Here is a 26,862-nt window from a genome sequence, read left to right as displayed (position 1 = left end):
ATATTATAGTATAAAAGAGTGAATACTAGCATATTAAACCGAATTGACATTATAAAGGAAAATTCACACAATTGACAACAAAATTAAATTCAACCTTTATTAATTGTCTTGTTCTTTTTTTTTTAAATTAATTTTCTTTTGTAAAATCAGAAACGAAAAAAACCTGAACACGAGTGATAAAGCCCGCCTTAATTTATAATGGTACACAACAACAAAAATAAACAACTGGTAACTTTTGAGTGTTCCTAAAACACCCATCCAGCTCAGCTTGGTACAATAAGGTTTGGCATGTTTCATGTTTCAGTATGAATGCCTTCAGTTGGTTGCATCTTCTAAAAAAATCTTTTTCTTTATTATAATTATTATTGCAATTCAGACAATATATAAAACAAAAAAGGCTGCTAAAACCACAACTTAAGAAATATTCATTAGTGCCAATGTTCTTGAACTTGCTGTCTACACTCTCTCTCATACACACACACAGCCACACCTGCATACATATCATGCACACATAGACATCAAACACCTGAAATAAGCTGTCACTCATACATTTACTCACCTCCCTAAATCCAGCACTGATCTTTGTAAATGCACCACGCTTGTTAATCTCTGGCTGCCACACATTCATCAATGCCTTGCAAACACTCTGAACGTCACCACCTTTACCTGGGACTTCACTCATGCGCAAACAGGCAGAAAGGGCACCTTGAACAGCTAAGTAACATCCAAGTGATCGTCATTATGACAACATACTCGATTAAGAAGAAAAAAAAACGAGGTCAGCGTTTGGGAAAAAAACATTTCTGGATTTCACCATTTAAAAGAAAACAAAAGACAACGAGACACAGTTTGTCAGACATCAGAACAGTGTTTGAGTAATTTGAGTTTGCATGACAATGGGAGCCGTAACAACGTGAGCGTTCAACGAACATTGTATGATGCATATTTTTGTCCTTTTTTTGTCTGGTTTCTCCTTTACAGTGCACGCCTGAGTGAGAGCGTCTCAGTATGCGAGTGTGATCTTTATGACCTCAAGGTTTAGGATTCATCCAGTTGAGTCAGTATTTAAGTCCAACTGTTTGCATGTCCTGTTCAAGTCTTGCATGAAGTCTTCATTTAAGGGTAAGAAGAAATGGGATGTGTTGGTGTGTGTGCGTGAGTGCGTGCGTATCTAATCTGTACTGCTTTTCTTCGACACACTGCTCCTCCACGTTTCCACGTTACGGAGATCGCATTATGGGGAGCTCGGAAACACTGCTCAGGTAAAAAAATGACAGTGTTTACATTTGTAACCAGTGTCATCTATAGAATTTTGTCTTAATGCATTTTGCTAGGTTTCGTAATGCAGTCGGCCGGCCTCTCAGCACTTGAGTGTTAATCTGCATCTGCTGTTTGAGTGCTTACCTTTCAATCTCGTCTACATAAGTGTTACGAATGTATACTAAATACTTGGATGTGTATGCAATATGCACCCTTCCGAGTGACAGAAGGCATGTAACACAAATTGCTTGTATTCTGATTAATGTTCCTATATTCCTGCGTCTGTTTGTGATAATATAGGAGGATAACTAATATTTATATATCTGTTTTGTGTGTGTGCGCGCGTGTTGCTGCTTCAGTCAGATAGAGTCTGCGCCTCCACCCAGCAGGTCTCCAGGCAACAGCGCTGCAGGGCTGCTCATCTGGTGCCGATCTTCCATGGCTGGAGACCCCCATAGACTGCTGCTTGTGTACCCTGGAGTCATGCCGCCCCACAACCCTGCCCTGCCGGGATCAACACCCCCTGTGTTGCTGCCCACACTGCCGCCACCACCATTGCTGCTCCACTGGGCAAAAATGCTCAGGCCTGCTCCCTGGGCAGAGGTTGGGTCAGCGGAGTTGCCCGTACCATCTAAACTCTGCCAGGTAGTGCCAGAAGGCCCAGTTCCGCCGCTGTTGTTGCTTCCTCCTGCTGTCATACTTCCCACTCCGGCCCGTTCTCGCTCGCCACCCCCAGCGCTGATTGTACCCACAGCCCCGGCCCCCGATGATCCCGTCACGCCCGCCGGCCCGGAGACGGCCCCACCGCCGGCCCCGCCACCTCCGCTGCCACTTCCACCAGATCCCGCCTGGGAATGTGCAAAATAGCGAGCAACCTCCTCCTCACTCACGAACTCGGCCAGGATTGTGGTGTTGCCCAAAACACACCTAGGGTGAAAATTGCACAGATTACAGATAGGAAGAAATCTACAATGTATGGAAGCCCATTTCTGCCACACAGTAAAACAAAATATATTGAAATCGGTCATTTCAACTCTGTTTGTCAATTGTGACTATACATACACATCTCAAAAAGTCACTTTACTACTTGTAATTGGTCCTTTATTTCTTGTTTTGCAACTATTTCTCACAATTGTGACATATCTCACAAAGAAACTTTTATGCAATAGCACCTTTGTTTCTCGTAAATGTGCCTTAATTATTTTGTAATTGTGACATTATATCTCTCATTGTAACTTTCTTGCAATTAGTTTCTCATAATTGCGATCTTATCTCACAATATGACTTATTTTAAACGCTCACAAAAATACCTTTTTATCTTTTACTCTGAGGTGGGAACAGGTTTTCATAACAAGGAGCTAAAATGTGAAAAATTCAAATTCTATGGGGAAAAAATATTATTATTATTTACTATTATCACCATTATATTGATGGATCTGGGTCAGGATACGTTTTTTTTAGACACTCACATGTGAAGTGCGCTCTGGGCTTTGGCTGCTTCTTGGCGAGTACTGTAGCGAATCAGAGCACTACCTTGGGTCAAACCAAGGTGAAAGGTCAAAAGCGGTCCATGCTGCATACAGATGGTCCGCAAAGTGGAGCCATCAATCTGCAGAGAACAAATGATACAAATCAATGCATTGAAATTTGAGAAATCAACGAAAAACAACAGAAAATGTGTCTATTTCAAAAAGAAAAATTGCAACATAATGCATAACATGGATACCTGAGGGGTAAGATTACTCAACACCAGCCAGCAGCTCCCCTTAGAGGCTCCTCCATCACTCCACGCAGAACCTATATAAATTGAAAAACCATTTATGATCTGGTCGCTTAATAAAAGTGAAAGCAGGTTGAATTTACTTGAGTGAATGTCTAATGTCTGTGCTTTAAATAATACTTGTGATTTTCATTTATGTTTTTCAGTTTCTAAGTTGTGGTATTACCAGGCCCAAATCTGTTTTCGTGGCCGCCTCCAGAGCCACCCCAGCCTCTACCCAATCGTGGGCCTCCTCCCGTCCAGGGAGAAACGGAGGGCTGCTTCTGATGGGACAGTCCAGGAGGTGGGCGTGGCAGATGAGAGCTGTTGCGATTTGTCTTCCAAGGCTTGTTGTGCCCTATGGGCTCAGGTGGCCAGCTGGGCTTGTAGTCTGTGTACTTAGCTGTGAGAGCAGGAAATAAAGCACAACATATTCAGAGAGTTGAAACTGGAAAGAAAAAACAAAATGATGGAATTCAGTACAGAGCTAAACAAATGCCGCTTTTCTACTGCATGGTACGGCTCACTTTTGGGGGGTTTTCCACTGTGTACAGTAACTAATACTTTTTTTAGTACCACCTCGGTTGAGGTTCCAAACGAGCCGTACCGATACTAAAATGTGACGTGTAAACATTGCAGATCACTGATTGGTAAGAGAGAATCGTCATTACCTGCGTCATTGGATTTGCGACACAAGACACCCGCTAGATTTAAATAGTCAGCAACAGCCAGCGCAGTATCATTTGTTCGCACAACTTTTTTAAACGACTTGCTTTAAACGACCGTCGCAAAAAGGAAAAGGCTGTATCGTGGTCTGTAGATGAGGTGGCGGCGCAACTATAACGATCAGTCTATAAAAATAAAAGCAAACCGAGCCAAAGTAAAGCGAGCCGAGTTGCACCACGCAGTGGAAATGCGCCAAAATGAGGTCGTATGGGGCTTCTTTGAAAGCAAATCAAATAAAAAGCGACATCTAGTGAAAAGAGTGCTTGGTTTTACCTGGGTTGTGTGCATTGTTGAGGGGGCTCTCTGAGGCACTGTAGGGCCAGGCACCAGGTGAAGGCAGCAAGGTGTTGAGGGAGGGATTTGATTCTATGCCAAAAAAAGCAAAATGCAAAATACAAGAGTTGTTTGTTAGTATTTACATGAATATGCAAATGAATTCTAAGCTTAGAGCTCTATGTATGTGTCTGTGCTAGAGGAACTACCCTTGAAAGAAGAAATCAATGTTATCATAAACTACCAGTCAAAGGTTTAGACCCTCTTGAGTGAAAGAACAATTCTTATGATCTGAGAAAACCATTTGAAATAAATGATTAAGCTTCAAGGTAATTACTCACCTTGATGTTGCTCCAAACCCGTAAGACATTCTTTCATCTTCAGAACACAAATGAAGATGAAATCTGAGAGATTTCTGTTCCTCCATTAACAGTCTACGCAACTACAACTTTGATGCTTCAAAAAGTTCGTAAAACTAATCCATATGAATTGAGTGGTTTAGTCCAAATTTTCTGAAGAGACACGACTATTTTTCAGGTAAGAGCGGGCGTGGCCATTTGTAATTTTATTGTGTCTGGCTTCCAGAGTCACTCACTTTCAGCTATTTATAGCTGTACGAAACAGCTCGTTATGCTGCTGCTTTATTTCATACCATATGCGATGCACTAGTTTATGATCGAATCAGAAAAAAGAATGCACAAGCATGTTTTCTCCAGAGAGAAATCGCAGATCATAAGCAAACTTAAGACGCTGCGAAGACATTACACGTCATATTCTGATGTCACGGGTCTATACGAGATGTGTGAACGCACGCACAGATTCCAGAAAATCATTGGCAATGTAAATTAACCAAAATCTAACGATCCCGGGACAAATCCCAGGATACATGTATTTTCCGGGAAGTTGCGTAGACTGTCAAAGGAGGGGCAGAAAGCTCTCAGATTTCTTCAAAAATATCTTCATTTGTGTTCCAAAGATGAATGAAAGTCTTATGGGTTTGGAATGACACGAGGGTGAGTAATTAATGACAGAATTTTCATTTTTGGGTGAACTATCCCTGTAAATTCTTGAAATCAGTTTTGTAGACAATGTACCTGTGTTGTCTCTTAGCAATTGGTGCTCAGTGTCATTGAGGCTTGACATCGATGAGCCCAGCATACTTCCAGGTGTCATGTAGGGATCAGATTCAGGGTCCACACTCTGAATTCCTTTCCAAGGCACTCCTGGTTGGAACTCTGAAGCGAAAATCACATTTCAATTCATTATGGATGTATTCACAAGTAATGAAGATTAAAATGTTTCTTTTCTTTATGTTTAGATGTGAACCACTGTTTACCTGGAGGCCAGCTAGATGTGCCAGTCTTGGTGCCCATCTTGTTTCCAGGACTTCTGTGCCAGTGATCTGATGGCCCTTGAGGAGGCACACCTAAACCCTCACCTCCCAGCATTTCATACTGGGAATATGGGGAACCACCTCTCATTTTGAGAGGAGCAGCAATAGGACCTATATATCGAAAGAAAACAAGCACTTACAGTCAAACTTGTATCAGACTTAGTAAATAAACTCCTTTGTATAACTAAATTTTGTAGGTGTCACAAAAAAAGTAATGCACCATTTTTATGGAGAGTGCTATCAGGAGGTGAGGGGGATGGGGAATGACCTTCCATCATCCACTTGAAACGAGACTGCTGCCCCCCACTCTCTTTAAGCCCAGCTGGACCACCAACCATGGGACCCAATTCCAGACCGGAGAGGCTCACTCCAGGCCCAAACCCTTCAAGACAAAGAATGGGACAGAAAAAGGCATATTACAAAAAAAAACATCATCAAGTTCCCACATGCATTGACACTAGTGGTCGATCGATATATTGCTAAGGATGATATATCTGCTGATATTTTTCTGCATTTTTCTGTTTGGTTGACAAGTGTCTGAAGACCATATCGGAAAAATGTATATGAAAACTATACGAAAGATCTCACCAGAATAAGGTCCTTGTGTTTTCTGATGCAGTTCTGCAACAGATCCTGCCAAGCCAGGGTGTGAGATGGCGTCTGACATTGGCATCTTTGGGCCACTCCCACCAAGGTGAGAAGGAGAAAGTTTGGAGCCGCCCACTGTACCTCCCAAATGTTGCTGCTGCTGCTGCTGTCTCTGCTGCTGAAGAACAGCCATGATTCTGGCAAGCTGGAGAAAAAAAAAATACTGATTCAACAACAGCAGCAATTCTTAGGCAACTCATTTTGTTCATATGTCCACAATTGTGGAGGGTTAAACCCCAATCCTCATTTCATTTTCACATTACAAACGGGTGACAACAAACAGCATCTTGCTATTTGTTCTGCTATGCTGTTTGACTTTAAACTACAGCATCACCTCGTGTCACAAATCCACACAAATATTGAGTCTTATAAATATTGAGTTTATATGGAAGCAAAAGGCTATTTGCCAGTCTGCTTCTTTAAAAAAAAAAAAGTTACATGAATAAGTAATATAACAGTATACAAGCTGCAATGATTCCAAAAATGGGTGATTTTAAACATATGGGGTATTGAACAATATTAGTTATTGACTATACAGAATGAAGACTATGATAAGCAGCAAATAGTAACTAACAAAAGACAATTTCTTCTATATTCTGAATTATACAAATCACCTTACAAAACAGACTTTTCAGCTCTCTAAAATTGCTATATGGAGATGTAAAGAAGCATTAGGCTATAGGGTAAACGTTGTAAATGGAGAATTATGTCAGACCTACTACCTTTTGGCAGTAACTAGTCACTTGGATACTGTCCTATTTGCAAAAAAAAAAAGAGGTGAAGACCGTACCTGTTGGGGGTCTGCTTGTTGACGTATGTTTGGGGGGAACTTGCGCTGGTTCTGCAGCAGCTGCTGCTGCTGTTGTTGCTGCGGTTGCTGTTGCAGAAGCAGTTGACAGGCCTGCAAGAAAGCACAAGTCAAAACTTCAAAAGAAAAAACAAACAGAACTCTAGGGAGTGTATTGTGAGTCTGGCCTGCTAGATGAAGTACTGTGCATGCAACAGGTGTTACCCACCAGCTGGAACTGAATATGAGGGGGGTAGATGCTGCTGAGCATGGCAATGTGCTGTGGGGAAAGCTGTGGAGTAAAGATGCCTCCTCCAACACCTCCAACACCTCCAACACCTCCACTGGGAGGAGGCATCTGTTTCAGCACAGAGCCTGGCACCTGCAGCAAAAATAAGTTAGTTCTATAACAAAGATCACTTTTGACTTGCATTGCAGCCAGCTGTATTGCTTTAGTTGACAATTTATCTTAAAAACAATGTGGAATCCCATTGCACATAATCAGTGCACAGTACTTTTGAGAAAAATATATCTTTTTAAAACCTCAACAAAATAGTCCACCACTATAATGACCTGTCTGTCAACATAACAGTTGTGGAAACTACTCAAGTAATATTAAATAATAGATGCAGTATTATCAAGTACCTGAGGTGACAGGAACTGATGAGGCACTTGCGCTCGTACTGATGGGTTGATGGGCGGCACCCCTGGTTGGTGCCTGGACTGTGCCATCCCTCCACCGCTACTAAACAACTGACCACTCGCCTAAGGAAAAAGATAGAGGGATGGAAAAACAGCTAATTAAAGTGACCGCAAAAAGATCCAGATTAAAGAGGTCAAAATGAAATGAAGGGCTAACGAAACACCATTTACAGAAATGCAAATACCTTGTCATAGTAAGGCCCAGGTTCACAAGCCCCCACCTCTTTGGAACCAGGTGAACGGAAGACTGCTCCTACTCCCCCTCCACGTCCTCCTTTACGCATCTCTCCATTGTACTCATTCAAACCTATACCACGCTTCTCTCCTTCCATCTTTTTGTCCTGTGGAGGACCAGGGGCCAGATCCAAGGAATGACCACTTGGGTCCTCTCCCTAATAACAAATATCCACATTGGTAAACCTCATGAACCAAACCTTACTTAAACGTGTTGATAAAAATGCATGATATCTAGGTGAGCAATACACTATTCACTAAAATCTGGGAAAATTCAATGATTATTAAAGCTAGCAATGAAATTGCAGCTGATAATTTTAATATTTTTTAGGCCAAAATTTGAATCAGTGCATTCTTAAAATGTTAATAAAATGAGCAATTTCCTGTTTTCAATTGTTCAATTTCAAATGTTTATGTGCAAACCATTTTTTTTCCATAATTTCTTACCAGAACCCCCATGTTTGAAAACTGTCTTGTCATTGGGTTCATCCAAGAGTCTCCTGTACCCTTCATGGAGCCCTGAAGAAAATTAGATGGAACACTCAGTAATTAGTAAGCATAAGGAACTTAAATTGCAGATCTGTATGAAAATTGAACCTAGCCTGACCACTGACATACCTTGTTGCCCTTCTTTGCTCCCCAGCCTCCAGAGTTGTAGGAGGAGCTGCTGCCTTGGGAACCTGCACTGTTCCATACACCACAACTCTCATCCTCCTCCTCCCAGCTGGAGTGACGTGAAGCACTTACTGAGCCCTCTCCTTCACCCCAACCTTCTTGCATAGACTTTGAACCTGTAAAAATAAAACATCCCTTTAAAAAGTTCAGAAGTATGCATACATTCAGGATCAGGTTTAATTCAAAACACATTCATTTATTCAGAACACCATCATCACTAGGACAAAAATTATCCAGACTCACCAGACTTCACTGGATTGGGGGAGGGATCCCCCCAACCTGACGCCTTGCCAGTGTCATCAGGGTCGCCCCAAGCAGTGGGCGCATTAGTAGGTTTACCCCACGCTGCAGTACCGTTGTCCACACATGGACTGGAAGGAGAGCCACCTCCCCATCCAGAAGAAGCTAAAAGATAAACAAAGGAAATGCTTTAATAAATACAGTTCTATGGTATGCTACATGAAAGTGAAACAATAGGGGCTTTCGCACCAGGTAGTTCTAGGAACTAGTAGCCACCAGGGTGGTTCCGAGAACTAATGGTTCCCCAGGAACGTTTTCCTGGTTACATTCGCACCGCCAATAGGAACTCTGAAGTGACGTAAGCCGCGTAAGGTGCGGAGGACCTTTATTTTGATGGAGCTGAGAGTGCCAGAGGCTGATCACATAGTGCTGATCACATTCTCCATGTTCATTAGTTTACGTTCTGTCTAACAGTCCTGTCTATTACGTTATTAGAACTGTCATACATAGAAAGGAGACAGTAATTAAAAGTTATTAGAGTATGCCGTGTGGTTGATGTCCAGTGTTGCTAGCTGAGCAGAAATACATAATCATGTTTCACTTAGTTTGTGGAGTAAATATATAGGCTATAATCTGTGCGTTGACACAGCTTTTAAAAAAATGTCGGGTGCTGGCGTTTCGTGCGTTCGGCCAATCAGCGTACACTAACGTCACTGGTAGTTCCTGTAGTGCTGGTTTAGACCCTACTCTGAAGTAGGAGCTAAATTAGTTCCTCCAAAAGGAGTTCCTAGACCTAAAATCGTTCCTAGTTCCTGCGGTGCGAACACGCTAAAATCCGGGTACTTCCGCATCTAGTTCTCTAGTTCTAGGAACTATGAAAAGGTTCCTCCGGTGCGAAAGCCCCTAAAGATCATATCTAATGTCACTCTTTTAAAATTAAAAATGCAGCTTTTTGAGGAGTTTTGATGTTTCACAAAGGATTAAAAATAGCACTGAAAAAGCCGAAGTGACTTACCTATTCCAGGCCCCTTGCTTGTTGACTGTGCAAGGTTCATATCCCTATTCCCGAGGCTTGCTGGAATTCTTGCAGGTGGCTGCTGTTGCAGGGTTGGGGGTCCCTGCTGAGGGGGCACTGATTGTGCCTGGCCAGATGGGGCATTGTTCTTATCCCACAAGTTGACACTTTTGTGGTTGTAGTTGATGGGGTCACCCCAAGCAGATGTTCCATCATCAATCTCCATTTTCCTGCTGATGGACTGTGGAGAAGGCTCCTCCCAACCACTGGGCTCTGAAGTGTCTCCAGGGGCACTGGAAAGTTGGGGTATAGGCCCTGAAGTCCACCCTGAACTTTGGCTCTGGGCTGAAGGACCTGACGGTCTTCCCCAGCTTCCTTGCATGGCCCCTGTTTCTACCGACTGACACTGCTGAGGATGTGATTGTTGTTGCTGCTGCTGTGCCGGGCCTTTCTGCGAGGCCGAATGGCTGTTTGGCATCTGTGACGGGTGCATCTTCCCACCCCAGCCTTGGTGAGATTTTCCACCCTTTTCTCCACCAACCCCTGTACCTCCAGCTCCCCACGTCCCTCTAGAAGCTCCCTCATCCCAATTGCCCCATGTACCCACTTCTGAGGCCCCACTAGTACCTCCACCACCCTTCCCATCCCCCCAACCCCCACTGCAAGTTTTGGCCTCATTATCTGCCCAGTCATTGCTGCCTCCCGGCCCCCAATTGCCTGCCTCCATCCGTCCAGTATCTTTCCATCCGCCTGTTCTTTTCTCCTCCTGACTGTCTCCCCAGCCACTTCCTCCAGTTGATGGAGTACCCTGTGTTTGGATATTTCCCCACCCGCTTGATGAGCTCCCTGCTCTACGCCACTCATGTCCCTCACTGTCCCAACCTTTCCCTGGGCCTTCTGATGAAGCAGTCCCTCCCCAACCCCCGGATGGCTTGCCCTGCCCAACAGCTGAACTACCTCCTCCACCTCCAGATTGTGAGACGCCAGGGTTTTGGATATTGACACTCAAGGGTGGAGGGCCTCTGGCATGCAAAGAAGAGCTGCTGTTGCTACTACTGTTGTCCCAACCTTCACCACGTGAAATAGCAGATGGTCCGGGGATGGAGTTTGAGTTCAAGTTGGCATTCAGAGTTGCACCTTGGAGCAGAGGGGAAGAAGATGGATCAGTAGTTGTGGTGCCAGTAGAACCAGCGTACGGTTGGGCGTGGGCAGGTGCACTCATTGTAGATGAGGAGTTTGCCCCACCTGGCGCTGGTGCTCCACCGCCTGTCTCCAAATCCCATGCCACATTCTGACGGATTTGCGTCTGACCCCAACCAGAGTTGGACAGCACTCTGGGGTCCAAGTCAGACCGGCTAAGCAGATTCTGTAAGGCCACTTCAGGGTTGGGAGGCTGATGAGTGCGGTGGTGGCCATGGCGCTGATTGCCACTTTTGGAGTTTCCTCCGCCACTAGAAGATGAGGTACCTCCCCCACCTTTGCTACCCTGGCCTCCCCACTCACTCGAGTCCCCTGCTCCTACATCCCCAACTCCTTTCTGATTGTCCCAAGCTCTTGTCATAGTTGAAGGTGTGGAGGTAGAAGTCGTCTGGTTGCCGACACTACCGCCGCTGCTGCTGCTGTTACTGCTCGAGCCATTTTTCCCATCTGGATTGCTGACACCCCCAACCCCACTGGATGCCCCCCAATCCCCAACCAACACATGGTCCCCACCCCACGCTCCCTGAGATACCCCGGGGGTCTGACCACCACTTCCTTTTCCCCACGCACTTGCCCCTGTCAAATCTCCTCGATCGTCCTGGCTGGAAAAACCCCACGCCTTCCCGCCTTCGGCAGACACAGAGCTCCCCCCTGCTCCATCCTCCCAAGATTCAGTCCTTGAGGCACCCGTTTTGGAGTTTGAGGGGAAAGGCTGAGCTCTCCACAATGATGAGCTGGTGGAGGAGGAAGAGGAAGCTGAACCGTCCCCTCCACCTGTGCTTCCACAGTCCATATCAGCCCCCTCTGACACCACTGTGTTTTTTGGTCCTGCTCCTGGTTCCAGTGCTGCGCCACCCCACTCTCCACTGGATGGCTCTCTGTCTCTGGATTGCATTTGGTGAAGTTGGTGCTGATGAGAGGCTTGATTCACAGAAAGAGAGTTGCTGGCAGACAAAGATGAGCTTTGGAGGGAAGAGGAGCCCCCCTCTGTTGCAACTGTCCCAGCCCCTTCCTGTACCAGGGCTGGCCAAGCAGAGGGATTGGCATTAGGGGTAAAATTGGCACCTGGAATCCCACAGCTGACACCAAAGGAGCTATCGGAGCTCCCTGGGAGAGGGACAGCTTTGGATATGGGGGGCAATGAGCCTGCTGCTACTGCATTCCCCCCTATGAGTTCATGGGAGGATGAAGCCCAAACACTACCAGACTGCATACATTCATTGGGTGAACCAGAGGATGTGGGTGGGGAGGGGCTGCCGGAATTGACTCCTTTCCTCCCGTTCCCTCCTCCCAGAACTTTCGCTTGCTGCTGGATATGCCTCTCACTCCATGAGGCGCTGCAATTCAGAAACCCACTACCGTCTGCACCTCCGGTACCTGCTGTATCCCCCGCCTTTGACCCATCCCCAGCAGCAATACTAGGCCATTCCTCCAGGTCTGACCGGTCCACTATCACCTTTTCCCTGCCCTGAGAGAGGGGTTGGCTGCCAGAGCTGGTCCCCCACATGGAATTTGCATAATTTGAAGAAGAAGCAGCGATTGATGAGGAGGATGATGTATGGGGCAGTGAGAGAGCAGCTGGACCCAAAGGGCCCTGGCTTGGATCTGTAAACAAAATACAAAATTATTTATGAACCTGTCAGACTATTTTCTATATTTAAATAAACCAAACCAATATGATACAAACAGGGATAGTTCACCCCAAAAATTCATCAATCACTCACCCATGTGATTCCAAACCTGCATGACTTCTGTGAAACACAAAAGAAGATATTTTGAAGAACTGCATTTTCATGAATTTTCATTTTTGGGTGAACTATCCCTTTATATATCCTGTGAGTCATTTTGCTAAACAAAATCCTCTCTCCAAAGATATATTAGCAATTCAGATCACACAAAATTATTTGCAGGCAGAAAGTCTGATTGGCTAAAAAAAAAAAAAAAAGTAGACCTATTTTATATGACCCCTGACTATTTTGTGTCATTTAAACAGCCTAGGTTAGTCTACCGACATCTCAGGTAGCAGGGATATGTTATGCATGGTATTCAAAGATAAGTGCTTAGAGCACCTTCAACATATATCCTCTGTGCTGCTGCATAAAACAAGTTAGCTTTTAGAAGACAAGAAGCCTAGATATCATGAAGTACATTTACATGCACAAGTATATAAGTCAGGTATAAAGTTTCACTATCTCTGTTATTAAAATGATTCAACTGATGATTCTTACCTGAGGCCGAAGCCACTGTTTCATTGGGGCTGTCTCCCCCGCTGTTGCCTCCCCCCAGCAGCATGGAGGACAGTGGTGGCTGGCCCCTCTTCAGTAGCACTTTCTGGTCCGGCTGGGAACGGAATCGAGGGGGCACTTCACGGGGCATGTAGCGCTGGGAATTCTGTGTGCCGGGGGAGGGCTGTCCGTTGGCCACCGCCGGCCGCTTAGCATTGTTCCCACCCTGAGGGAGGGCGCCAGCAGCCGGGGTGGCAGCGGATGGGGTTGAAGAGGGGACGGGGCCAGGGCTGGGGAAAGTTGAGTTGGGGGTGGCAGGAGACTGTGCAGATGGAGGCTTGGTCAATTCTGGCACTGTGTAGTGGAAAATTTAGGAGCAAATGAGAGCAGAACTGCAGAAAAGCTACATTAAGGTAAAGGAAAGAATAAATGGATTTTACACATTAAAACGCTGACACACTTTTTCATTTCATGTTTGTTTGTCAGCACAATGACACATTGTCTCTGTAACTTTCAGGATATCAGCACACAGTACAAACAAAAAAGATGAAAAATAGCATTAAAAATGCCAAAACTATCTTAGATAGTTTTCTTTCATGCAACATATTAGTCAAGGGCTTGATCTCTGTCATTCATAATTTAATAACAGGTCAGGCATCTTCTTCTTTAGATAAAATTAGGAGGACTTGGGAGAAAGATCTTAGCAGACCACTCTCGGATGACACATGGGACCGTGTCCACTCATCATCAATGTGTGCTCAGCACTTATTCAGTTCAAAGTAGTACAAAGAGCTCATATGTCAAAAGTTAAATTAGTTCAAATGTTCCTTGGTACCAGTCCCATGTGTAACATATGTCAATGTGCTGAGGGTTCACTAGTTCATATTCAGGACATGCCCTAAATTAAGGCGCTTTGGCGATCTGCATTTGACACTCTTTCATCAGTTCTCCACACCGGTTAAGAGCCAGATGCCCTGGTGGCATTATTTGAAGTTGCCCCAGAAGAGTCATGGTTATTAACATCAATGTGTAAAGTCCTTGCTTTTTCTTCCTTGTTAGCATGCAGAGCATTACTACTAAAGTGTAAGGAGGCTGCTCCACCCACTCACACCTAGTGGATCAGAGATATAATGTCTTGTCTTTGCCTTGAAAAGATAAGGTACTTAGGAGTACTTAAAGGAGAACTCCGGTCAATTTTAACATTGAGCTCATTTTTTTGTAAATTTGGAGTGCTGTCAATACAGAGAACAACGACAAAAATCGGTGTTGCCTACACCATGTTATCCTCTTTTTCAATAGGGCAAGTTTTAAACCTGCTTTTAGCCTCTTAACATCCTTGATGTCTCATTACAAGTGCCCAGCCATGGATATGGATAAAAATGATGTTAATTCAGCCAGCGCTCATACCTGTATTTACATCCTGTTTTCGGTCGAAGGCCACAGTAATCGATTGTCGAGTTCATGCGCGTGATCATAGGTAACTAAACCTATGCGTGTGAACTCGACAATCGATTATTGTGGCCTTCGACCGAAAACAGGATGTAAATACAGGTATGAGCGCTGGCTGAATTAACATCATTTTTATCCATATCTTTCACATCTACTGCAGTCAGATTCACCCGTGTTCACTCTGAAGGAATCACTCACATGGCTGGGCACTTGTAATGACACATCAAGGATGTTAAGAGGCTAAAAGCAGGTTTAAAACTTGCCCTATTGAAGTCAACAGGGTGCAGATTTTAAAAAGAGGATAACATGGTGTAGGCAACACCGATTTTTGTCGTTGTTCTCTGTATTGACAGCACTCCAAATTTACAAAAAAATGAGCTCAATGTTAAAATTGACCGGAGTTCTCCTTTAAGAGGATCAGAAAAACAATTCCTTGATTATTTCTAAAGGCTGATTTATACCTCTGCGTCGGACCTACGCCGGAGCCTCTACACTGTAGGCAACGCGTTGGTTTTCATTTATACTTCTGTGTCGTTGTCCGCGTTGACGTGCAATTACACATGCAGTGGGAGCATGTGAAACCCGAGGGAGGGGTTCTAGCAGACCAATCACAGTGCTTGCGTCCACGTAGAATTGATGCGTTGTTACATTTTTGGAGAGGTGCACGTCAGGGTACGTGTGCTACACGTGAGTTCGACGCAGAAGTATAAATTGGGCTTAAATAACACCCTATTATTGACTGTATTTCTCTCTGTTAAAACCTAAATGGATGCCAAACCAGTGTTTATTAATATATCTTATTTTTTGTTTCTTTTTACATTAAGTGTGTGCACCTATATACATCTAGGTGAGCGTTTATGTGTGTAGGTATGCATGTATATACTACTTTTCAGTTTTGAATTATTATAGAAATCATTGGTCAGCATGGATGTAATCCCACGGATTTGTTGGTGAGGGTTGGGGGATAGTTGAATCTGATTTGTTACAATAAAATAAAAACTAACTTTAAAAAAGCTTTGAGAAAAAAAATGCCAAAACTATAACAAAACACACTTTTTAGCCAAAACTATAACAAAACACACTTAAGACAACAGAATGTAGTTACCTTTATTTTTTTGCTCTGCAACCTGAAACAAAAAGGGGAAAAAGTGTCACTATTGATGACAATGGATATTTAAATTCTCAAAGTACAGAACAATATTTGCTGGGCTGATTCTTGAAATGTATTCATTCATAGATTTGTGCCAAGCAAATCTTCATGACAGATACCATGATGCTGTTGAATGACTGATTCTGATTGGCTGCTGATTATTTTTCTATAACTATTTTAGCTATTGCAAAGAGCATTAAAGGGTTAGTTCACCCAAACATTTTAATTCGGTCAATAATTACTCACCCTCATGTCGTTCCAAACTCATAAGACCTTTGTTCATCTTCGGAACACAAATTACGATATTTTTGATGAAATCCGACAGCTCAGAGGGGCTCCATTGACACGCGTTCACAAGAGCACCACGACGCATGCGCGTGGTGATGACGCAGGAGCAGGAGCTATCATTTTTTTTATAGTTTCCTTTGATGCTATTATGAATGTAGATAATAGTTAATAGTTGAATACATTATGATCATCTGTATGTGTATGTGTATGTTGTTATTGTTCTGTTATGCAAAACATAATAAAAAATACAAGCAGAGGAAGACACATGCGATGTCACGGGTTTGGAACAACATGAGGGTGAGTAATTAATGACAGAATTTTCATTTTTGGGTGAACTATCCCTTTAAGGTCTATTCACACCAAGGATGATAACTATTAGGGATTAGGGGTGCGCCAAAATATCAATATGGCGATATCTCGCGATATTTTCTCCCGCGATCGATTCTCGATGCGCTCTTGCCAAGTATCGATCTTAAAAGCCGTTAGGGCGGGTGTACACGGTGCGAGTTCGGACACTCGGGAGGTCGTGAGATATTGCACACGTTGCGAGTCAGTTTAACTGATAATTGCGTCAAAGCAGCTGGTACACGGCACGACTGTCCTGTATGAATTTTATCCCGAGCCGGCAGCAATCACGCGGGCTTTCGCGCTAAACACAGAGACCGTCATGTTGCGAATGGGAGAGAGAGAGAGAAAAGTGTGTGTGTGACAGTGTATGCGCACGCTGTATGGTTGCTGCCAATGAGGTATAGCCCCATAGACGTGGTTGTGTATGATTTGGCAATAGGGGACAGCTGGTGAAAAAACATGTTTAAAAATTATCAGGAGGTCGGGAGGTGCTCATAACGTGCTCGGCTCAGCTTGTAATTCCTCTCACACGCTGCGAGCCGCGACCATGCAAGCATCACCGATTCCACTCGATTTCTCCCGAGTGAAAAAAATCATCTGCAGCAAAACAAAAATAGTGTCTGTGACTGTTTTGTTGCAACTGATAAGACACAAGTTGTTTTTGTTATTGTGTTTCATCCAAAAAAATAAATGGAGATTCATTTTCCTAATAAAAAAAAAAAAATGTATTTCTTAAAACATGATATATTGTGAGTTATTACTGATAATATATCGATTATCGCAGTATCGCCATATCGTGATATTATCGGTATCGTGAACAATGTATCGCGTATCGTATCGTGAAGTACCCAGTGATTCCCAGCCCTATTAGGGATGTGTGAGACTAGCCGACTAGTCGATTAAAAGATACTGCTGCTGCTAGTTCAGGGGTGGGCAAACTACGGCCCGCGGGCCACATACGGCCCGTTAGGCTGTTTAATCCGGCCCGTTGAGTATTTAAAAAATTGTCTTAAGATCGCATTCATTTTGCCTTTTTCTTGCAATACTTTGCGTTATACATATATATATATATTGTGTTGCATATATTTGACAATCGGAATATCAGATATTTCATGCCATAGCTATCAAATGTAAAAAAGGAAAAATGACATAAAAGCAGATCATCATTCATTCAGCGCTGTTGTGGCTGCGGTGTGTCACGTAACAATAGGGGTGTGACGGTTAGTATATAACCGTGAGACCGACGGTTATAGTTGAACACCGTCATTAGAACTCTATAACCGCCAAAACCGTGTTATTAAAATATTTTTTACAAACATTTTTTATCATAGAGAATGTTTAAATACTAATTAAAAACAATTGTTAACAGTGTGTGTTATTAATGGTCTACTTCGTTTCCAACTGTATTTGATTCTTTGCCAAGTAGCCTACCCCCCTGACCGACCGCCAATCATCTGAGATGGAAATAACAGCTATTATATAGTGATGTGCCATTATTATGAGATTTATGAAACAAATGAAAAACATTTTTCTAATAATAAACATTAGCAATAAACGTTTGCAATCGGGAGACATGGTTTTTACCACTTAATGAAGTTTTGTTTTGTAAATCGTCAGACATGATTTTTACCACTTCATTAAGTTTTGCTTTGTAGAAAACCTTTCTTTAAAGCGAATTTCGTTTTGTACAAATTGTATCTTAATTTTAATAAATGTTTTATCAACCAATTGAATGTATTTAAGAAATAAAAAGCAAATTGCCTATAGCAGACAATATAATAACCATGACATGGATGCGCGGGCGCGCCGCGTTCACTTGCATTGCATTGTGAACTAGAACGCATCTCATCGTAAATGAATGAAACTCAGCGTAGGCCTAATACATTAGCATTAAATATCTTTGCTGCATCCTTTCTAGAACAGACAAGGGCTTTCTTACGGCTCGCATCAGCAGAGCATTGCATCGTCCATAGACCGCAAAACAATCAGCGGATGGCGGGTGCGGCTTTGAAATCTGGTCAAAAAACGTTGGTATGGATGATGAGTTTTGTGATGCGGTTGAAATAATACCCCATCCGTGTATCTCTATCGATAACAACATTGAACACTACACAAATATTATTTTTATTTTATTTTTTTATTTAGGTGATCAAGTACCTAATCAGTGTCTGTTCGTTTATTCAAACTAAATTGTCCTATAACAGATTAACATCGGAATTCCCCCCCCCCCCCCCCCGCCCCCCCGACGACGGTTATGTTACGAACCGTCACATTTGACTCACGTCATAACCGTCATCACCAATTCAGAAACCGGCACACCCCTACGTAACAAGCAATGGCGCGTCACCATGGAAACCAAACAGACAGCAACTTAAGTGCATAGACTTGTTGCACGTTAATGTTTTTTCCTTTTTTGGAAACTCACAGAGAAAAAAATGTTTGGTAACCGCTTGCACACCTGTTTAGTTTTTCCTTTGATTTGTCTGCTATTTAGTTTCTTTGCTCCTCTGGATTTGTCGATGTATCCTGACTGATTCCGTTTACCGACCGTTTACTACGCTCCCATGTCTGCCATGTACAGAACCCGGTTTTGTTCATTAAATGTTCTGATCTGCCTTTGCTTTTTATGTTTTATTTTATTATACTTAAAATAAATTTGTATATTCGTTTATTTCGTTTTTTTTCCACAAATGTATGACTTTTGGAAGTGCAAATTGATTGTCATATGCAGTTTTAATAAAGTTGAAGTAACCTTCTGTCATTTTTACTCTTCTAAGTTTAAGTTTTGTTTCTAATTTACTGTTAGGCCCATTAAATAATAATAAGGATAAACAATATTTAAAAAGTATAGGCTATAATTATCTAACATCTGACTAATTCAAAATTAACCTCAAAACATAACATGCTAAATGGGGGATATCTAGCATAAAAAATGTATTGTCAGAATGTCGTCTCTCAGTTGTTGAATTTCGCGCAGACGTTGCCACAACGTAAGTGTGTTTGCTCAGCCCGATCTCATGAAAGTGCGAATACCACGAATTGTATTTGTAGTGCTTATGATACGCAGTTTTCGCGTGCATATGATACGCACTTTATGGCGTGTAATAGGCACGCACTCCGCACCCCTAATCCTAACCAAGGGGTTTAGGCTACAGTGCGTAGCATATGCACACAAAAACATTTTTGGCGTATAAATGGCACGAGAAATAAAATTTGTGGTATAGATAACGTTACGCACTTTCATAAGATCGTGTTTCATAATCTGCTACTGGGCCGGCCCTCTGTCAAATTTTAAAACCCAGTGTGGCCCTTGAGCCAAAAAGTTTGCCCACCCCTGTGCTAGTTGACTTGGAAATACTAGACGTTTACTTTACTTCTTTTTGCACATTTAATGTTTTGCTTTATATTTTTACAAAGGCTACATTTAAATTACCGTCACAATAATGTTACATCTTAAAATGAATAAATGATTTTGAAAAGTGTATCTGCAGCGGAAAACAAACTCATTTCATTTTACCTCAGATTCTGCAGGCGTTCTTTTCTTTGTGGCGCTCGTGGGAGGTTCAGAGAAACTTCCACTCGGAAGATGAGCAAGGTGAGGCAGTATTTTGAAAGCCTACATAAAACTTTTCCATTTTTTTCTATGTCATGTCAAACTTGTATAACAATTAAGCTTACTTAGGTCATAGGCTTGTTATACTACTGGTTATGAGGGACAATACAGTATGACATTTTATATTGGATTAAAGGAGAAACATTATGAATGAAACTTAGGCTACTTGACACTTGAACAGTTGCAATATCATCATCCTAACCTATAGTTGGCAGTACACGTCAAGCTTTTCTTGCAATTTTGTCGCCCATCATTTTTGTTTTCTAACCACTGTTATTTTTGTTGCCTGTTTTTTTTGTTATTGAGAGGAAAGCGCACAGCACATTTTTACATAATCGTCTAAACAGCGCTCTCATCAGTATGGATGTCGGGAAGTTTGTTAACAGTATAGCGTTGCGAAGGTATTTCAAACTCCTTTTTATCCATAAATAAACAACAAAAAAAGACCTTCACTGTAAGTAGATAAAAAAATTAATCTTTGCTAACTCTTTCTTCTCCTTCTTTGTTCTTAACTTTGATGATTATGGTGCATTTAGGCTATGTATTGGGTTCGTAACTTCATTAAAACAATATCTGAACTCAATAACCTAAGGATACTCATTCTGGATACTGAGCGAGTGAAGAGGAATCTTTAGAAAGGCGCTCTCCACTACGGAGGAAATATTACCGCTCCGCTCACATGCTCTGGAATAAACTGAATATTACCATCTGTTGGTGTGGACTTTAATATAGTTATCATCATCTTTATAGAAATCATTCTTGGTGTGAATGGCCCTTTAAAGCCTAACACAGCAAAAGAACAATAAAAACGAAGCAAATAAACTACAGAAAAATAGAATACGATGACAATTTCAAATGTTTCTGCTATTACTTTTACAGTCTCTCCCTCTGTCCCACACATAAAAAAATGGGTCGTTAATCCAATAACTGCTTAGTACAAGCCTACATCACTAGATCCAATTCGCTTTGAAAAACTAGTAATGGAGGCTTGGATGACTTTCAAAAAATATATATGTCAAATCAGTGGTGTAAGAAAGTAGTTCTACACACATAAGCTGAAAAATTGACTCTGGGACACTGAATTATAGTAAATTAATGCACACCTGCCGCATTAATTACCATCACAGGGTGCATTAATTTACTATAATTTAACAATCCAAAATAATTCATTCATACATAATATAACAAATACCTTCTGTGAGGTTTCCCGTTTCCTTTTATCTTCCTTTTTCCTTTTCTTGTCTTCCATGAACTGCTGTTCCCTTTCCTGATGCTCCTTTCTACAAACGATATGGAGCTCATTATACTTTTTAAAAACAATATGGTTCAACTGTAAAACCTTCTCAAGGATATATAGACCTTTTCTGTCTAATCCGGAGTACGCAGTTACAAGGATCGGTAAAATGTACAGTTTTTGATGAGTATCACCTTCAACCAGTCCAGGCACTAAAGAGGTGCTGCCTTGTTACCAAACCAAATGCATAACAGCCTGAGACACAACAGCGGCACTATTCACATGATCATACCATCACAAATCACTGTACACGTAACTTCAAAGGAATGTTGGTTATAGGGTCAACCTGGGTTTGCGTGTGTCATGTAATAAATCAGATGTCCGTTAAAAATCATACTGTGATCGTGGTAATGGGAGAAATTATTGCTGTAATCTGTCTGCGAGCCTGCAGTTGGCAGGCAGGGCAGTTTCGGACAGGCGTTCCGTTCACCCGCCCATTTCCTCCGGAGCAATATACGATAATACATACATTACATGCGTCAGCTATCCGAACGATTCGTGAAAAAACAATTGTTTAAACGGCAATAACTGAAATATTGCGTTAACTCGTATGCTTTAGTGGTCCTGCCAAATCTTGTTACCGAGTTAACGTTAGCTAGTTTGTTAGCAGAAGAAAATGACATCCTAAGCGTAAAACTGGTAATTTCGTTAAATTCCCCCTGAAGCCGTCGATTAATTGCATACGGATAGCAACACAAATCAAATGGGTAAGCAACCGTCAAAACAAGACATGCACAAATATGCATTTGATCAAAAATGGGGAGCAACAGCAATAGACTATGAGTCGGGATACATTGCCCACCAAAACCATAAAGCAAACGCATATGTGTTTTCATTTAATGCAATCATTGCCCATGTCAATTAGTACAGACTAAATAAAAACGAATATGTTTTTACGACCGACCAGCGGAAAGCTAAACCTGCAAACAAGTAGATGCTAACTAGCTGGCTGGCTAATTTAACTAGCAATCGAGCTAGTGGCTAACAGATGTCGACGAGGAAAAACTGTATCACACTTAAATACTTTCACGCCACTGCGGTTTTTCAAATGCATATTACTGCCATTGGTAGCAAATAACATTTTATATAAGTTGTTTTTTAAAACAAAGCACTTACCTCAGGAATTACATGCACCGCAGCTAGTCTTCTAGCTACAGCTAAAGTGCTTAAGTGCGAATTTCTGGGTCTTGAGGCAACGTGAAATACAATACTCCATCAAAATCGAATAGCTAGTCATGAAAACACTCCTTCTATTGTTTTTAAATATGAAATACGGTAATGTAAACGAAAGAGGCGGAATCTATGTTTAAAGCGCTGTAAAGTCAGTTGGTTGACGGTCGGCCATTTTACTGCTCGTTGTGAATGTGTGTGTCTGGACAGGTCTGACGGAAGGGGGGCAGTCGAGGGAGATTTTTGACCTTCAATATTAAAAGTCCAATACCTCTTTATTTGGCCGTTCTTATAATAAAACAATGCACTATTTATTGTGAGATCTTGCTCTTTTGGAATGGTTGTTCATATACGGTTACATACTGTTTCTCTTTCAACATCAGTTAAATGGCTACTTCAGTCTATCCTATCAAATTTCACATTAGATAATGTACAGGCATTTTCTTTTTTTTGTATAAACATCCATTTTTATAATATACAATAAAAAAAATTATAAAGACAACATGTTTTTAGAATTAAATAATTTACTTTTATGTTGCCATTGTAATGAAGCTTTTATCTTTTTCTACCCTCTGTTATATATATATATATATATATATATATATATATATATATATATATATATGTGTGTGTGTGTGTGTGTGTGTGTGTGTGTGTGTGTGTGTGTGTGTATGTGTGTGTGTGTGTGTGTGTAGCTTTATAATTTAATTCATTCTTTCTTTTTTATAGAAAGCAGAATGAAACAAAAATAATGTCAAATTCCGTAATGAATTTTTACACTATTGGGGTCCCTATATATGGGGTGCCCAGATCCAATGTTGAAAGCTCCTATTTTAGTATCATCTCCAGAGTAAAATATTATTTGAAATGTATAATGTCAGATCACAAATGACCTGCCCTAATATAAAAGTAGCCAAAATCAGTTTAAATCTATAGAGTATTTGAAATGTTAGAAAAAAAATCTTTATGTTTTTATTGCACTATAAATCTCTGAGGTAAACTGCGCATCAATTTTTGGTTCAGGATTAATAATGTTTTCATCAGTCTAGATTTACCACATTATATTTGGTCGTTTATTATAGTTTTAAGTATGTCTAATCACATGCTTATTCTTGATTTAGAAAAAAATATGGCCTCACAAAGAAAAGGCAAGAAGAGAAAGACTGAGGAGGTTACTGAAACAAAGGAGCTACAACATTCTGATGCAGAACTATCAGATGGGAGCAGCAGAGAAGAAGAGATGGCACAGAAAAGAAAGATAAAGGCAAAGAAAAAATACATAGGCGCTCACGTCTCAGTATCAGGTGAGCAAAGTGTTTGTGCTGAATGCATATCAATTTTACAAATTGTATTCAACAGAAGAAAGAAATTCATACAGGTTTGGAACAACATGAGGGTGAGGAAGTAGTTACAAAATTTTCATTTTTGTCTGAACTATCTCTTTAAGGAGGAATATGGAAAGCAGTCGAATCAAGTGTGACCATGGGAGGTCATGCTTTTGCCCTTTTCTTGGGCTCCCAGCGCTCCTGGACCAGACCAGCCCTTGATCCAGCTGCTGCAGTTAAATTTCAAAAAGCCTGCGCTCAACATGGCTTCGATCCGATACACATCCTGCCACATGGATCTTATTTGATGAACTGCGGTTCCCCTAAAGAAGGTTTGTGTGCATCCACCAAATACTGATTATTTAAAGATGAAGCCACAAGGCTGACATATTTAAAAACACAGCTCAGCTGATTTAGTCAATATCTAGTCAGTAATTAATACTAGGCTGCATATGTTTTGTATATAAGACTGAATGTCAAATGACTCTGCATGTTGTAATCCAGATGTGTTCAGTAAGAGCAAGTCTATGCTTGTGGATGAACTGAGTCGCTGCAGTGCACTGGGCCTCAGCCAGTTTAACTTTCACCCTGGAGCTTCTTTGGACTCCAGCCCTGAGAAATGCATGGAGAAAATTGCCCAAGCTATTAACCACGCACACCAGCAAACCCCTGCCGTCATTACAGGTCAACTATACAACCGTGATGATTTGTAGAAATTGTGCGACTGTGTTCATGCTTTCTGGTGAATTTAGCTGGATTGTATTCTTTCTTTTGCTCTTTCTTTTCTCTCTATAGTGCTTGAAAACATGAGTGGTCAGGGGAGCACTGTAGGTGGGCAGTTCAGTGAACTGAGAAGCATAATAGACCGGGTGCGTGACAAGACACGTGTCGGGGTGTGTCTGGACACTTGCCATGCTTTTGCAGCAGGTACGGTGTGAAGTCCCATAGATATTACCACAAATTATTTGGAAAAAGATAAGTTTGGTACAAAGATCAAAAGTATGGGTTAACATGACAAACCTTAACTTTTTTGACTTTAAGATAGCTCTGCTGATTAAATGTATAAAGTATTTGAGATGAGATGATACTCTCTGTTTAGGCTATGACATTTCACCACCTGGAGGAGTAAAGAACATGCTTGATGAATTTGACCGTGTGGTTGGGTTGCATTATTTGAGAGCCGTTCATTTAAATGACTCTAAAGGTATGCAGCATTCGTTTGGTCTTGTCAATATGAAGTGCTTCAGGAATTATGTGTTTTTGTTGGCCAAAATCTGAAAACGAGTTCATATTTTTGTTATTAATAGCATGTCCGGTTCCATTGTCCTGAAGTCAATGGGGTTTTGGTTAATTGCCTGAAATAAGGTCTGTGGTGAACACAAGTTCAGGAAATTTTCACGTTTTATTCTGCGACATGTATACATCAGTATTAAGTCCCCTTGAGATTTAACTCATTAAAAAATGTTTTATTACAATAATAATTAAAAAAATTAAAAACGAGAAATTCTTCAAAATTTCGCATTTTTCAAGAACTACAGCAAAAGCCAGTGTGATGCAGGAAAATATAATATTTTTTCATCAATATTTATGAGAAAATGTATTTGAATATATCATTAGATGAAATATACGAACAAATATGAGAATTACCAGTATGAACTCCATTGACTTCAATGGATTTTACTTTGGAACTTTTACTTTAATGTGAAAAAATGATGACGATTAACAGCTTGAATCTCATTTTCATGCTGCAATGGTTCATCAATAGGTGGCAGCAAAGTGAAATGTGGACTTTTTCTTTTCCAAACTGTCTTTCCTTTTTCAAATTTAGACTATATTTGGTCTATGAACTTTTGCTTTTTTCTTTTCTTTTTCTTTTTTTGTCATTTTATTTTAATTTCAGAATTATTATGTGTGCACAAGCATTTTTATAAACAACATGCAACCCCAGTGGGAAGGGAAAAAAGAATAGTATTCGGCAGTTCCGAATTCAGCATGTTACTAACAACTGGCTAAATGGGACTATAGAGAATGTCTGGGACATTAAACGTCATCACGCTGAACAGGAAAATTCATCTACTCACTAGTCCCCTTTTACAGCCTAAAACTAAAACTGTCTAACTCAGACTTTCAGGAAAAATGTTTTTGAAAGTGATGTTATTGTCATGTGACTGTGGTGTCATTCATTTTAGCCTACATTTAGCTTTTTACATTTGTCGAATGTATAGGCTTTAAAAATCATAAAGGTTGTGTTCATTTGTGAAGATTATATTATGAAAAATTGGTGTTCACAGAGCTTATTTAATGCCATAATCCAAAAGCCATTGGAAAAATCCTATAGGATTTTTGTAGAGGGAACCAGGATGAAACTGTGTTGGCCTTCAAAAATACATCAAAACTGTAGCACTCTATTGCTGTAATTGGTTGTGCAATGACAGTGTGACAAGTTTAGCCTATATGAATATTCCATTTATATTATATATTTAGTAACATTGTTACTTCTTTTGAGATTGTGTAATTTGTCTTTAAAAGGAACATTAGGCAGCCATCTGGACCGCCATGAAGACATTGGACGTGGCCAAATAGGTATTACTGCTTTCCGAGAAATTGCGAATGAGCCTCGACTGGATAATATCCCTCTGATTCTAGAAACACCCGGTCGGTAAGTTTCAGGTTGGAAAAACAAAATTTGTTGCGAAATGCGAATTAAATGAACCGACAACATTGACTTGCATTTAATCTGCGACCTCTCTTTCTAGCCCAGGCTTTGAGTATGCTGAACAGATAGAGCTCCTTTACTCCCTTTGTGAAAAAAGGTGAAGAATTACACATCTGCTGGGTGCCAGCCTCCTTGGCACCAAAGGAACTTATTATTGTAAAGCATAATAAACATTACCCTGATTATATAAGTCTGATCTCCAATTGATTTTAAGATCCTTTCATGTTTCTAGAAATACTGTTGCATTTGGTCACAGTTTTCTCTTTTTTTTTTTTATTAAATAAGCTGAATTTTAATTTAGTCTTCATATCAGTATTTTCTCAATAGCATTTTGACCATAAGAGGGAGCCAGGAACCAGGATTTGGACACAT

At 41.2% G+C, this 26,862-nt stretch overlaps 2 protein-coding genes across 4 annotated transcripts; one reads left to right on the top strand and one right to left on the bottom strand.

The window, feature by feature from the left end:
- Nucleotides 1–83: 83 nt before the first annotated feature.
- tnrc6ba (trinucleotide repeat containing adaptor 6Ba) lies at nucleotides 84–22,663 on the bottom strand. Of its 2 annotated transcripts, XM_084134972.1 has the most exons (22): nucleotides 22,396–22,663; nucleotides 21,178–21,265; nucleotides 15,692–15,713; nucleotides 13,141–13,491; nucleotides 12,637–12,663; nucleotides 9,713–12,517; nucleotides 8,701–8,862; nucleotides 8,401–8,573; nucleotides 8,230–8,301; nucleotides 7,734–7,940; nucleotides 7,492–7,611; nucleotides 7,076–7,228; nucleotides 6,850–6,960; nucleotides 6,000–6,204; nucleotides 5,632–5,793; nucleotides 5,355–5,522; nucleotides 5,113–5,253; nucleotides 4,019–4,111; nucleotides 3,207–3,422; nucleotides 2,987–3,057; nucleotides 2,730–2,869; nucleotides 84–2,187 (listed from the first exon to the last, which is right to left on the bottom strand). In XM_084134972.1, the coding sequence occupies exons 2-22, from the start codon at nucleotides 21,232–21,234 to the stop codon at nucleotides 1,620–1,622; spliced, it is 6,024 nt and encodes a 2,007-aa protein (XP_083991098.1). In that variant the 5' UTR covers nucleotides 21,235–21,265; nucleotides 22,396–22,663; the 3' UTR covers nucleotides 84–1,619. The 2 variants fall into 2 exon arrangements, with proteins under 2 accessions (XP_083991098.1, XP_083991099.1); XM_084134973.1 differs by lacking the exon at nucleotides 12,637–12,663.
- On the top strand, nucleotides 21,661–26,674 carry LOC311096047 (putative endonuclease 4). Of its 2 annotated transcripts, XM_084134976.1 has the most exons (8): nucleotides 21,661–21,986; nucleotides 23,571–23,753; nucleotides 23,897–24,106; nucleotides 24,279–24,458; nucleotides 24,570–24,701; nucleotides 24,874–24,978; nucleotides 26,304–26,433; nucleotides 26,531–26,674. In XM_084134976.1, exons 1-8 carry the CDS (start codon nucleotides 21,983–21,985, stop codon nucleotides 26,589–26,591), a joined length of 1,005 nt encoding a protein of 334 aa, XP_083991102.1. In that variant the 5' UTR covers nucleotides 21,661–21,982; the 3' UTR covers nucleotides 26,592–26,674. The 2 variants fall into 2 exon arrangements, with proteins under 2 accessions (XP_083991102.1, XP_083991103.1); XM_084134977.1 differs by lacking the exon at nucleotides 24,279–24,458.
- The last annotated feature ends 188 nt before the right edge of the window (nucleotides 26,675–26,862 follow it).

The sequence above is a fragment of the Abramis brama genome (genome assembly GCF_963993115.1).
Source record: "Abramis brama genome assembly, chromosome: 14".
In the NCBI taxonomy this organism is placed as follows: domain Eukaryota; kingdom Metazoa; phylum Chordata; class Actinopteri; order Cypriniformes; family Leuciscidae; genus Abramis; species Abramis brama.
This window is presented reverse-complemented; position numbering and strand designations above follow the sequence as displayed.

What these genes read in the sequence shown, in the direction of transcription:
- tnrc6ba (XM_084134972.1), bottom strand. Translation starts at nt 21,234, where the DNA reads ATGGAAGACAAGAAAAGGAAAAAGGAAGATAAAAGGAAACGGGAAACC. An exon ending in AAGCAAGGGGCCTGGAATAG is followed by an intron (nt 8,863 to 9,712) that starts GTAAGTCACTTC and finishes TTTATCTTTTAG; the next exon opens with CTTCTTCTGGATGGGGAGGT. An exon ending in GCCCAGAGCGCACTTCACAT is followed by an intron (nt 2,188 to 2,729) that starts GTGAGTGTCTAA and finishes TTTTCACCCTAG; the next exon opens with GTGTGTTTTGGGCAACACCA.
- LOC311096047 (XM_084134976.1), top strand. An exon ending in AACCCCTGCCGTCATTACAG is followed by an intron (nt 24,459 to 24,569) that starts GTCAACTATACA and finishes TTCTCTCTATAG; the next exon opens with TGCTTGAAAACATGAGTGGT. An exon ending in ATTCTAGAAACACCCGGTCG is followed by an intron (nt 26,434 to 26,530) that starts GTAAGTTTCAGG and finishes CTCTCTTTCTAG; the next exon opens with CCCAGGCTTTGAGTATGCTG.